Source organism: Hyperolius riggenbachi, chromosome 12 (assembly GCF_040937935.1).
Source record: "Hyperolius riggenbachi isolate aHypRig1 chromosome 12, aHypRig1.pri, whole genome shotgun sequence".
NCBI lineage: Eukaryota > Metazoa > Chordata > Amphibia > Anura > Hyperoliidae > Hyperolius > Hyperolius riggenbachi.
This window is the reverse complement of record NC_090657.1, coordinates 234,397,714-234,409,721: the sequence shown is the minus strand read 5'-3', so window position 1 is coordinate 234,409,721 and position 12,008 is coordinate 234,397,714. Positions and strand designations below refer to the sequence as shown.

The window sequence follows — 12,008 nt, the reverse complement described above, 5'->3', positions numbered from 1 at the left end:
GGGGGAGAGGCGGAGGTACGCGTCTGACAGACGCGCATGGGGCAGGGCTGCGGCGGTTAGCCCTGCCCCAACCAGGAAGCGCTCCCCCGCTGCTCGGAGGGGGTTTGGGGGGACAGGGACCCCCGTTAAGCCGCGCTATAGCGGCGTTTTAGCAGGGGCACGCATGCCCCTGCTAGCTATGAGGTCTGAAGCGAGATCTATTCTCGCTTCAGACTCTCTTTAAAGTGAACATAGTCAATGTCCTATCTGCGCTAAGAAATTAATGTTTGTTTAGTCTGCAAAATGCAGTACCTGTACAGCTCTACATATCCACAGAAGGGCTTATTTTTTTCCCTCCCAAAACAAGTACAAATTAATTTACAGTATGTACTACAGTATTTCCAAGCAATTACAACTCCTAGCAGTGCTGTTCTGTAAGCTCAGGGGACTTGCTTTTGTCCACAAGTAATGCCATCTATTTAAAATTCTCAACTGTATGCACAGTAAAGAGTGTAGAACAGGCATGGGCAAACTTGGTCCTCCAGCTGTTATGGAACTACAAGTCCCACAATGCATTGCAGGAGACTGACAGCCACAGTCATGACTCTTAAAGGCAAGTGCATTGTGGGATTTGTAGTTCCATAACAGCTGGAGGGCCAAGTTTGCCCATACCGGATATAGAAACAAGCTCATTAGCTCAGCCTAAAATCAGAGCTCATGGGGGAAACATGTCTGGACTAAACTAACTATACGTTTATAAAAAGGTATCAGAATTAATAGTCCATCTAGCGGCAATGTTTTTGTTTCATAAATTGGCGCCCGTTTTCAGCTCATAATGTAAATTATCTGCACAGCAACAACAAACACTGGTGTTGGTGAATCATAGACTGTGTCCAGACTTTATTTGCACTTTGTCGGTTCCTAGAGGCCAAAATACACCTTCTCCCTATCCCCATGTCATACGGCATTTGCTTTTAAATAAAGTTTTATACAGAAGATTTAAAAAAAAAAATGTAGGTTGTGTAAAGCAAAGCCACCCTAGGGACCCACCTGCGCAGTTTCCCGCTTCGTCCGGCATTTGACGAGGTAGTTCTTGTAGAGAAGGATTCTGGTCTGCGCCCACACGCCGATGTCTTTAATATCGGAGGCCATGCTGCCGACTCCTGTAACACAGATGGACATTACAGCTTCGTTAGTATTCTGATCCATACATTGACGGCTGCAGAAATCTCATACAACAAGCTGCACATCTATGGAAATCAGATTATCTGAACACAAAAATGTATAGACAGAAATAAACTTTTCAGAGTCGGACAGTTAAGGTGCCCACTGATGATACAATCTTGATTGTACAAGGTTACCACATCTATGTAGAAGAAGGGTAAACTGAGTAAATATACTTGGAATGGATACTTAAAAGGACATCGGTCGCGAAAATCTTAAAATACATGTAAATATATACAAATAAGAAGCATGTTTCTTCCAGGGTAAAATGAGCCATAAATTACTTTTCCTCCTATGTTGCTGTCACTTACAGTAGGTAGTAGAAATCTGACATTTCCGACAGGTTTTGGGCTAGTCCATCTTTTTATGGGGGAGGGGGGGGGGGGGGTTCTCAGGGTTTTTTTTATTTTTAAAAGCACTAAGTGAATGGCAGTTGCTCCGTCCAACTGCCAAAAAAAAGTGTACAGTGAGCAGGGAAGCTGGCCAGCATCTTTGTATAAATCTTTTTCAGGGAATGTCTTTATAAAGAATAAAGGCCATGCTGAGAATCCCCCATGAAGAGATGGACTAACCCAAAACCTGTCGGTAATGTGAGATTTCTACTACTTACTCTAAGTAATGTCAACATAGGAGGAAAAGTATGGTATGGTTTATTTTACTCTGGAAGAAATGTACTTCTTATTTGTATGGGTATTAAATTTTAAGATTTTCGCGACAGTTTCTCTTTAACCACCTTAGCGGTATGGACGAGCTCAGCTCGTCCATTACCACCAGAGGTCGCCGCTCAGGCCCTGCTGGGCCGATTTTAATGAAATAAAAAGCAGCACACGCAGCCGGCACTTTGCCAGCCGCGTGTGCTGCCTGATCGCCGCCGCTCTGCGGCGATCCGCCGCGAGCAGCGGCGAAAGAGGGTCCCCCCAGCCGCCTGAGCCCTGCGCAGCCGGAACAAATAGTTCCGGCCAGCGCTAAGGGCTGGATCGGAGGCGGCTGACGTCAGGACGTCACTCCGCTCGTCGCCATGGCGACGAGGAAAGCCAAACAAGGAAGGCTGCTCATTGCAGCCTTCCTTGTTACTTATGCTTGCCGGAGGCGATCAGAAGAACGCCTCCGGAGCGCCCTCTAGTGGGCTTTCATGCAGCCAACTTTCAGTTGGCTGCATGAAATAGTTTTATTTTTATTTAAAAAAAAAAACCCTCCCGCAGCTGCCCTGGCGATCTTAATAGAACGCCGGGGAGGTTAAGGCAGTGTGTTTCATTAAATGGGTAAGATTGGTACAACTAAGATTGTACCATTAGTGGGCACCTTAAATGGGACTTGAACCAAGTAAAATTATTTAAAATAAACACATGATATACCTGCAAATGAATATTATATACCATATATATACTTGAGTATAAGGAGACCCGCATATAAGCCGACCCCCCAACTTTTACCTAAAAAAAAAAAAAAAAAAAACACACAGGAAAAAATTTTTTTTGACCCGAGTATAATCTGGGGGTGGCAAAAGCCACACCACTACTCACAGCCATGGCCGGCCACATAAAGAAAAGCAGCATAGATTCAGCAGATTGCAATAATAAGCCACAACATAGGCCTACAATGGAGATATACATGCATAGAACTCCTGGTGCAAAGTGTAAGCCAGCATAAAGATAAAGCAAGGAATGCAGAGCCACATAGTCCTGTATGTAAAACTTGATATAGGAATGCCAAGATTCTCACCCCTCACCAGTAGACACTGTCCCTGTATGCCTTCCAAGGCTACAACCCCAGATGAGGATAGCTGGGACCTCCCATGGGAATGTCAAATGTGTGGTCTTCCCCAGATCATGCACCACTGTGCATATAGTGGGGGCACTGTGGGGGTTACTCAAAGAGTAGTGACTCGAGTATAAACAGAGACCCCCACTTTTGGGCCCAAAAAATTAGGCTTATACTCGAGTATGTACAGTACTTACCTTGCCGTCCGTTCGTCTCAGCTGCTCCCCATTTCATTCTAACAACGATTCCTTCCAGTTCTGACAAGATTTGTCAAAATCTAAATATACCAGTTCCTGTCAGTTATATATCGGTTGCTTTCAGTTATAACTGAAAGGACAACTGATGTGCCAGGTAATGTCCATGTTTCCCTATGGCTCAAGTGGGTGATATTACAGTTCAACATTGTGCTGACCAGGAAGCTGTTATGGGGTAATGGAGGACTGAGAATTCCATCACGCACAGCGGGCAAAAAAAAGACGCAGGAGAAGAGAAAGAGATTGATGAGCAGACTGCATGGAAGGCAAGTATGACGTGTGTATGTTTATTTTGACTTTTCATTTTCAGTTCAGGTTTGCTTTAAAGAAAACCTGAACTGAAAATTAAAAGTCAAAATAAGCATACACAAGTCATACTTACCTTCCATGTAGTCTACTCCTCAGTGTCTTTCTCCTGTCCCGCGTCCTGTTTGTTCACTGTGATCAAGGGAATTTTCTGTCCTCCATTTTGAAAATGGCCATTACCCATAACAGCTTTCTGGTCAGCACACAGTTAAACTGTAACATCGCCCACTTGAGCCATAGGAAAACATGGACATTACCTGGTACATCAGTTTTCCTCTCAGCTATAACTGACAGCAACCGATATATAACTGACAGCAACTGAAATATTTCAGTTCTGACAAAATGTTGTCAGAACTGGAAGGGATTATTGTCAGAAGAAAATTGTGAGCTTCTGGGAGGAACTGATGACAAGGTAACTATATAATGTTCATTTGATGTTACCTCATGTGTTTATTTTAAATATTTTTACTCAGTACAGGTTCTCTTTAAGGGTTGGTAAACACAGGCCTATAGTCACTTCCAGCCGATGAACAATCCAATCAGATTGCCTGCCGGTTTGAAGTGAATTCTGCTAGATATGATTGCTACACACTATGCAGCTGAACGTATGGGCGTGATCTGCATGGCTACCAGGGCTGTGGAGTCTGAGTTGGAGTCGGAGCAATTTTGGGTACCTGGAGTTGGAGGTTTCATAAACTAAGGAGTCGGGAGATGGAGTGGGATGATTTTTGTACCAAATCCACAACCCTGGTAAGTATTAGACTAAGGAGTCGGAATCATTTTGGGTACCTGGAGTCGGAGTCGGTGGCTTTATAAACTGAGGAGTCGGATGATTTTTGTACAGAATCCACACTGCTGTTTGTACACGCACAGCTGTAACATGCCTTTTATACAGATTGGTTGTGTGTGGCACGTGCACTAGCAGTGGAGTGCCTTGTTAGTGTACATAACTGAGCACAAAGTATGACTGTTATTTGAGGTCCCTGCAAAAATCCAGCCAGTGCTGTCCACGAAAGTGACGGCAACACAGGAAAGAAGTAATTTGCAGTGCATTTTACTCTGGGATGAACGGACAGCTCATACGCACGTGTACACATGGATTTGACATACTTACAACCATTTGCGACGGTGGTCCTTTAAAGACGTTTGTGAATGTAATCTAAAAATCCTGTTCTAACTGCGTATCTCTGCGGCTGGTGACAGTTTAGCGAGTGACAAACAGGCGCTGCGGATCTCTCATCTCATCGGCCCTGAGCGGTTCCAGCACCATCTGTCGCTCGCTGTCTCTCGGATCGCGGTGTTTACACACACAGCGCCGTCCCTACATATTGCCATCGGAGTAAACAGCACAGCCTGCCAGATTCACTGCCAGCGTTTCCTGTTACCAGTCGCTGTATCTCTAAATGAGAGGCATACATTCCTGATAGTCGCAGGAGTCATGCGGGCGTGCGAGAGAGTCTGTAGGAACGACATCAAAGCTAACAGGAAAGTACCGCAAATACATCGACTACCGAAAACACAATCTGCGCTACTGGAAGAACTCTACCCAGAAGCACGCGATCAGTGTATCATGTGACTGATCTGTGCACTACCCAGAAGCACGCGATCAGTGTATCATGTGACTGATCTGTACACTACCCAGAACCATGCGATCGGTGTATGTGACGGATCTGTACACTACCCAGAAGCACGTGATCGCTGTATCATGTGACTGGTCTGTACACTACCCAGAAGCACGCAATCGTATCATGTGACTGATCTGTACACTACCCAGAAGCACGCGATCGGTGTATCATGTGACGGATCTGTACACTACCCAGAAGCACGCGATCGCTGTATCATGTGACTGATCTGTACACTACCCAGAAGCACGCGATCGGTGTATCATGTGACTGATCTGTACACTACCCAGAAGCACGCGATCAGTGTATCATGTGACGGATCTGTACACTACCCAGAAGCACGCCATTGGTGTACCATGTGACTGATCTGTACACTACCCAGAAGCACGTGGTCGCTGTATCATGTGACTGATCTGTACACTACCCAGAAGCACGTGATCGCTGTATCATGTGACTGATCTGTACACTACCCAGAAGCACATGATCGCTGTATCATGTGACTGGTCTGTAGTACCCAGAAGCACGCGATCAGTGTATCATGTGACTGGTCTGTACACTACCCAGAAGCAGGCGATTGCTGTATCATGTGACTGGTCTGTACACTACCCAGAAGCACGCGATCAGTGTATCATGTGACTGGTCTGTACACTACCCAGAAGCAGGCGATTGCTGTATCATGTGACTGCTCTGTACACTACCCAGAAGCACACGATCGCTGTATCATGTGACTGGTCTGTACACTACCCAGAAGCACGCCATTGGTGTATCATGTGACTGATCTGTACACTACCCAGAAGCACGCGATCGCTGTATCATGTGACTGGTCTGTAGTACCCAGGGCACGCGATCGCTGTATCATGTGACTAGTCTGTACACTACCCAGAAGCACGCCATCGGTGTATCATGTGACTGGTCTGTACACTACCCAGAAGCACGCCATCAGTGTATCATGTGACTGGTCTGTACACTACCCAGAAGCAGGCGATTGCTGTATCATGTGACTGACTGGTCTGTAGTGCCCAGAAGCACGCGATCAGTGCATCATGTGACTGGTCTGTACACTACCCAGAAGCACGCTGAATGGACAAAAAAAATAATAATGCAGCAGGACCCAATTTTCGGGACCGTTTCGTTCAGCGGAACAGAAACTAAAACAAATAGAAAAACGGACAGTTTTTACCTGATCCTGATGGCCGGATCTGTACGTCCAGCTCCGGAAAAAATGCAGATGTGAACCGGGCCAAAGTGGCTTACAATATCAGAAGTTTACTATATCAGAAATTGCCATACTCAAGTACATTAGCGTATTCTAGTACTGTATCCTAATTCAGTCAGTAATTGGGAGTGATTTTTCTTTTCAATGCTTCAGCAAGCGAGCACAGACAGTGTCTAAGCTGCCTAGCTCAAAATGTACAGTGCTCTTTATACAGGGATTTGCATGGAATAATCCAACTGGCACAGGAAGCATAGGTCTCACCAGTTACTGCAGATACCGCACTGATAGCGTGTTCCTCTGTTCACCTGTCTGTGCAGCCTGGATAATACTGTAGAGCTGCAGCCATGCACAAGCAAGTCAGAGAACAGGCAATCCCCTCAATAATCACGCAGCAGGTTACACACGAAGCATAGGTCTCACCAGTTACTGCAGATACAGCACTGATAGTGTGCTCCTCTGTCCACATTTCTGTGCAGCCTAGATAATACTGTAGAGCTGCAGCCATGCACAAGCAAGTCAGAGAACAGGCAATTCCCTCAGTAATCAGGCAGCAGCTTAGACAGGAAGCATAGGTCTCACCAGTTACTGCAGATACAGCACTGATAGCGTGTTCCTCTGTCCACATTTCTGTGCAGCCTGGATAATACTGTAGTGTTGCAGCCATGCACAAGCAAGTCAGAGAACAGGCAATTCCCTCAGTAATCAGGCAGCAGCTTAGACAGGAAGCATAGGTCTCACCAGTTACTGCAGATACAGCACTGATAGCGTGTTCCTCTGTCCACATTTCTGTGCAGCCTGGATAATACTGTAGTGTTGCAGCCATGCATAAGCAAGTCAGAGAACAGGCAATTCCCTCAGTAATCAGCCAGCAGCTTACACAGGAAGCATAGGTCTCACCAGTTACTGCAGATACAGCACTGATAGTGTGCTCTCTCCCCAAATTTCTGTGCAGCCTGGATAATACTGTAGCATTGCAGCCATGCACAAGCAAGTCAGAGAACAGGCAATCCCCTCAGTAATCAGGCAGCAGGTTACACACGAAGCATAGGTCTCACCAGTTACTGCAGATACAGCACTGATAGCGTGTTCCTCTGTTCACATTTCTGTGCAGCCTGGATAATACTGTAGTGTTGCAGCCATGCACAAGCAAGTCAGAGAACAGGCAATTCCCTCAGTAATCAGGCAGCAGGTTACACACGAAGCATAGGTCTCACCAGTTACTGCAGATACAGCACTGATAGCGTGTTCCTCTGTTCACCTTTCTGTGCAGCCTGGATAATACTGTAGTGTTGCAGCCATGCACAAGCAAGTCAGAGGACAGACAATTCCCTCAGTAATCAGGCAGCAGCTTACACAGGAAGCATAGGTCTCACCAGTTACTGCAGATACAGCACTGATAGCGTGCTCCTCTGTCCACATTTCTGTGCAGCCTGGATAATACTGTAGTGTAGCAGCCATGCACAAGCTAGTCACAGAGGACAGGCAATTCCTTCAGTAATCAGCCAGCAGCTTACACAGGAAGCATAGGTCTCACCAGTTACTGCAGATACAGCACTGATAGCGTGCTCCTCTGTCCAGCCTGGATAATACTGTAGCATTGCAGCCATGCACAAGCAAGTCACAGAGGACAGGCAATTCCCTCAGTAATCAGGCAGCAGCTTACACAGGAAGCATAGGTCTCACCTTTACATGCAGCTCGCGGTCTTTACACCAAGCAGGTTTACTGTAACAGAAGTTCTGTTATATCCGGGTTACTATTCGTGGCGTTACTCCCATAAACTTGTATAAATGAACACTATACGCTCCGGCCAGCAGGATTTGGGACACAGAATATTCTGCTGCCTCCAGATATTTCACAGCACTTTCAAGTTTTGCTTTAGTCGGAAACAACAACTAGATTTAATCACCGTCTGCAATATCTGTGCTCCCAGCAGAGCTCAGTTGCCATGGTTACCATTTGGTAAAATGAACGTTCCTAAATGTTAGCCTTCCATTTCCATCTGCAGGTGCCAGTAGTTTTCTAGCGAACCTGCTGGGATCCATGGCAACAGTTCAGTGTGAAAGCCTTCGCAGAATTCTGCTGGACAGCTTGAGCCACTCAATATCAGACCACATCTCGGCTAATTTCTGATATTACACAGCCCTGCCGCTGTGAGCTTTATGTTACCCAACACAGCCCAAACTACACCGCCATGCATTGTGTGCCGCTGCCGCCCACGCCTGCCCAGTCACATGATGAGCGGCCTTAACGGATTCATGACAAAAGGATCACACGTCAATCGAGAAGGCCTTCATTTTCTATAGATTTTTGTTAGAGTCAAATTTTCTTTCAACTCAATTTATGTGAATCTAATGAGAATAACTAATAATTATACTTATTGTATTGAGTCACTTGATCACACTTTCCTTAAAGCGGATCCGAGATGAAAAACTAAGTAACTTGTCTATATATCTTATCTGAAGTTTAGATAGTTTACACAGCAAATCTAGCTTCAAACAGCTTCAACAGAATATAATTATTTCTTCCTGTGATACAATGACAGCAGCCATGTTGTTTGTAAACATTACACACAGGCAAGCTGATCTGCATCTCCAGCCCTCAGCCTGTGAAAACCTAATTCCCCCTCCTCCTCTGAAATCTCTGGCTAGTAACACCTCCACCTCCTCCTGCCCAGACTGAGCTCCCATAAGCCCTTGCTACTGTCTGAAAATGCCAAGGCACTGGAGAAGCTGTGGGCGAGGCTTGTTTAGTTTATAGGGAATTAGGAGTATTAAAACAAAAAAGTATTTGGCTTGAGGAATTCTCTATAAGCTATATGAAAGGAACACAATTATGCAATGAGTAAAAGTTTATCGCGGGTCCACTTTAAAGGAAATCTGAAGCAATATTAAAAACAAAAAACATATACTTAAGGGGAGGTTTTCGGTCCTATAGCATCTTCCCGTTCTCCTCATAGTCTCCGCGTTCACCCGCTGGCTCCCCCGTTCAAATACCCCGCCGCGAGAGACTTCGGAAGTCTTCAGGAGCCCGGGTCCTCCGGAACACAGACGGCTCTGTACTGCGCACACGAGTGCGTGAGAGAGGGCACACGAGTGCGTGAGAGAGGGCACACGAGTGCGTGAGAGAGGGCACACGAGTGCGTGAGAGAGGGCGCAGTACAGAGCAGCCTGTCTTCGGAAGCCAGAGTACTTCCGAAGACCTCCGGAGCCCAGTCAACATGGAAGAGAGCAGTCTCCGATCGGTCGTAGCCTGCTAACAGGGGAGCCAGCACTGGAACAAGGGGAGGCTCTATAGGACCCAGAGCCTTCCCTTTACTAAAGTATGAGTTTGTTTTCATAAAAAAAAAAATCCCTTCATACTCCCTTTAAGAGTCCATTTTCACTGAGTGCGAAAACACAATGTGAATGTTCGCATTAACTCAAAACCAATGCAGTTCAATGGAGCAGTTTCAAGTGAATGCGTTTTTCCATGCGAAAAAAAATAAAATATGGACTGCATGCTACAGATTTGTGCACCACACACTGCCCTGCACGTTAATCGCCATTAAGGCCCGGCTCCCATTGGTAATTTAAGCCAAAACTGATCAGGTTTTTGCTTCACCGGATCCATAAGGCTTAGTTCACACTGGCAAACAGATCCGTGAAAATGGATCTGATCACCGGTCGATCGGATCCGTTTTCACTGTTTGCCACTCTGATTGCTGCAGCATCTGGGCGGGTGAGGGAGTATTAACTTACCCAGGCTTCTGTCTTGTTCCGCCTTTAATTACGCCCCACGTTGCGGTCCAAGTCACGTCACTACAGCGCTTTCTCTTTCAACCCGGAAGGAGGAAGGGTGTCACATGACGCGATGTGGGGCCCAACTGAAGGTGGAAAAAGACAGCAGCCTGGGTAAGTTAACCCTCCCTCACCCACCCAGGTGCAGCGTCCCACATCCTATCCCCCCACCCACCCTACAGACCCCCAAACTGGATTATTCCCCTGAACGCTCCCTTTCCTCACTAGTGTTAAGAAACATTCCGTTCTCTCATTGCCCCCAATGCAGCGCTTCAGGTTCCATTTCCAGTCCGCTGGGCTCACCGAACTGGAAAAATTGGTGCAACAGCAAACTTGTGGTCCATTCAGCGGATCGCGCGGAACGGGTCTGTTTGAACGGACGGATGTGAACAGTTCCATAGGTTAATACTGGATCCGTCCCGTTAATGGACCGTTTAACGCAAGTCTGGAACTGGCCTAAGGAAAGTCAATGCCCTCAGTTTTCCCATCTCACATGCTTCTTCCTGTTTCCTGTGTAGTCACAGACATGTCAAGTTGCCACGGAGATAAAACAAAAAAAGGAACGCAAAAACTTGTATTCAACACGCGCATGAAACCCCAGCATTTTCCTAATTTTGCATTAAGGCTGCATGTCCACAACCGTACTCAAATCACATGCGAGACCATGGTAATGGGGCGGGCACTGACATCACTAGTGGTCGGCACATTACATTTACAGATACATATTACCGGCACTGATCTAGTTACACATTTAGACTCCCGCAGTCCCCTCATTAGTAACCTTGTAATGATTTATTGATTGAGCCTCTCAGAATATACAGTACGCTCTGTGACTACTTAATGGGTAAGGGAGGTCTTTTCTTGTGGTATCTACAGATAACAGCCGCCAAATCTGGCCATTATTGACTTGATCAGGAGACATGTCTGCAATCTCTCTACAAATGCCCTCCAGCCAGTCCGTCCCCCCCCCACCACACACACACACACACACACACACACACACACACACACACACACACAGCAATGATGCTGTACATACTGCAACAACACAGCTGATCGCAGCACAGACCGGAGATCTTCACTGAAGACGTGTGTGGAGAAGGGAGGCGTGCGTATGTGTACACGTGATCTAACACTATTCGTATGCAGTCTCATGTGAATGATAATCCCTCAAACAAATCAGACAGGACACAGAGATTGTTGGTCCAGAAATCAGTCATTAGTAGTGGTGGTTAGTGTAAAAAACAGGGCTGTGGAGTCGGTACAAAGATCCAGTGACTCAGACTCTTCAGTTTAGGATTCCACCGCCTCCTCGACTCCGACTCCTCTCATTTGCATATTACAATCTTGTTGATTGAAAGTATGTAACATGAAATTCGTCTCTTAACTGCCAACGCTTAGGAATTTTTCAAGACAACTGAAGTGAGAAGGATATGTAGACTGCCATATTTATTCCCTTTAGTCATAGACTAAAACTAGTCCTTGGTAAGAGTACTTGAAAAAGGTACAGACCGGAACAAAGAACATCTATCAGGCCCTAGGCAATGTAAGTGTGGGAACATGTAAGAGTGATGTGCAGGTACTCTGCAGGGGAATAAGGAGATTCTTCCTCTATTACACATTCTTCATGCACAATCTGAACCATGTTTATGGGTGATAGACAACACCTCTGTGTTCAATGTGCACAACATTCTCAGTGGATTCCCTGCAGCTCTGGGGGGAGTGCATATGTAGAGTATAGTACTACTGTGTAACAAAGTAAACCTGAGACAGATGAAATTAAAGTTTTATACATACCTGGGGCTTCCTCCAGCCCCCTTCAGGCTAATCAGTCCCTCGCTGTCCTCCTCCGCCCCCTGGATCTTCTGC

At 46.1% G+C, this 12,008-nt stretch overlaps 1 protein-coding gene across 3 annotated transcripts in view; it reads right to left on the bottom strand.

Moving 5' to 3' along the window:
- Positions 1–12,008, bottom strand: part of ABCA5 (ATP binding cassette subfamily A member 5) — a 230,244-nt gene that overhangs the window by 189,331 nt on the left and 28,905 nt on the right. The window contains exons 1-2 of one of the 3 annotated variants that reach the window (XM_068263316.1): positions 4,639–4,723; positions 1,030–1,142 (exon numbers count right to left, since the gene is read on the bottom strand). In XM_068263316.1, the coding sequence (XP_068119417.1) occupies positions 1,030–1,131 (102 nt within the window). In that variant the 5' untranslated portion in view covers positions 1,132–1,142; positions 4,639–4,723. Of the gene's footprint in view, positions 1–1,029; positions 1,143–4,638; positions 4,724–12,008 lie in introns of those variants that run through there. The other 2 variants (XM_068263315.1, XM_068263317.1) reach the window with 2 other exon arrangements.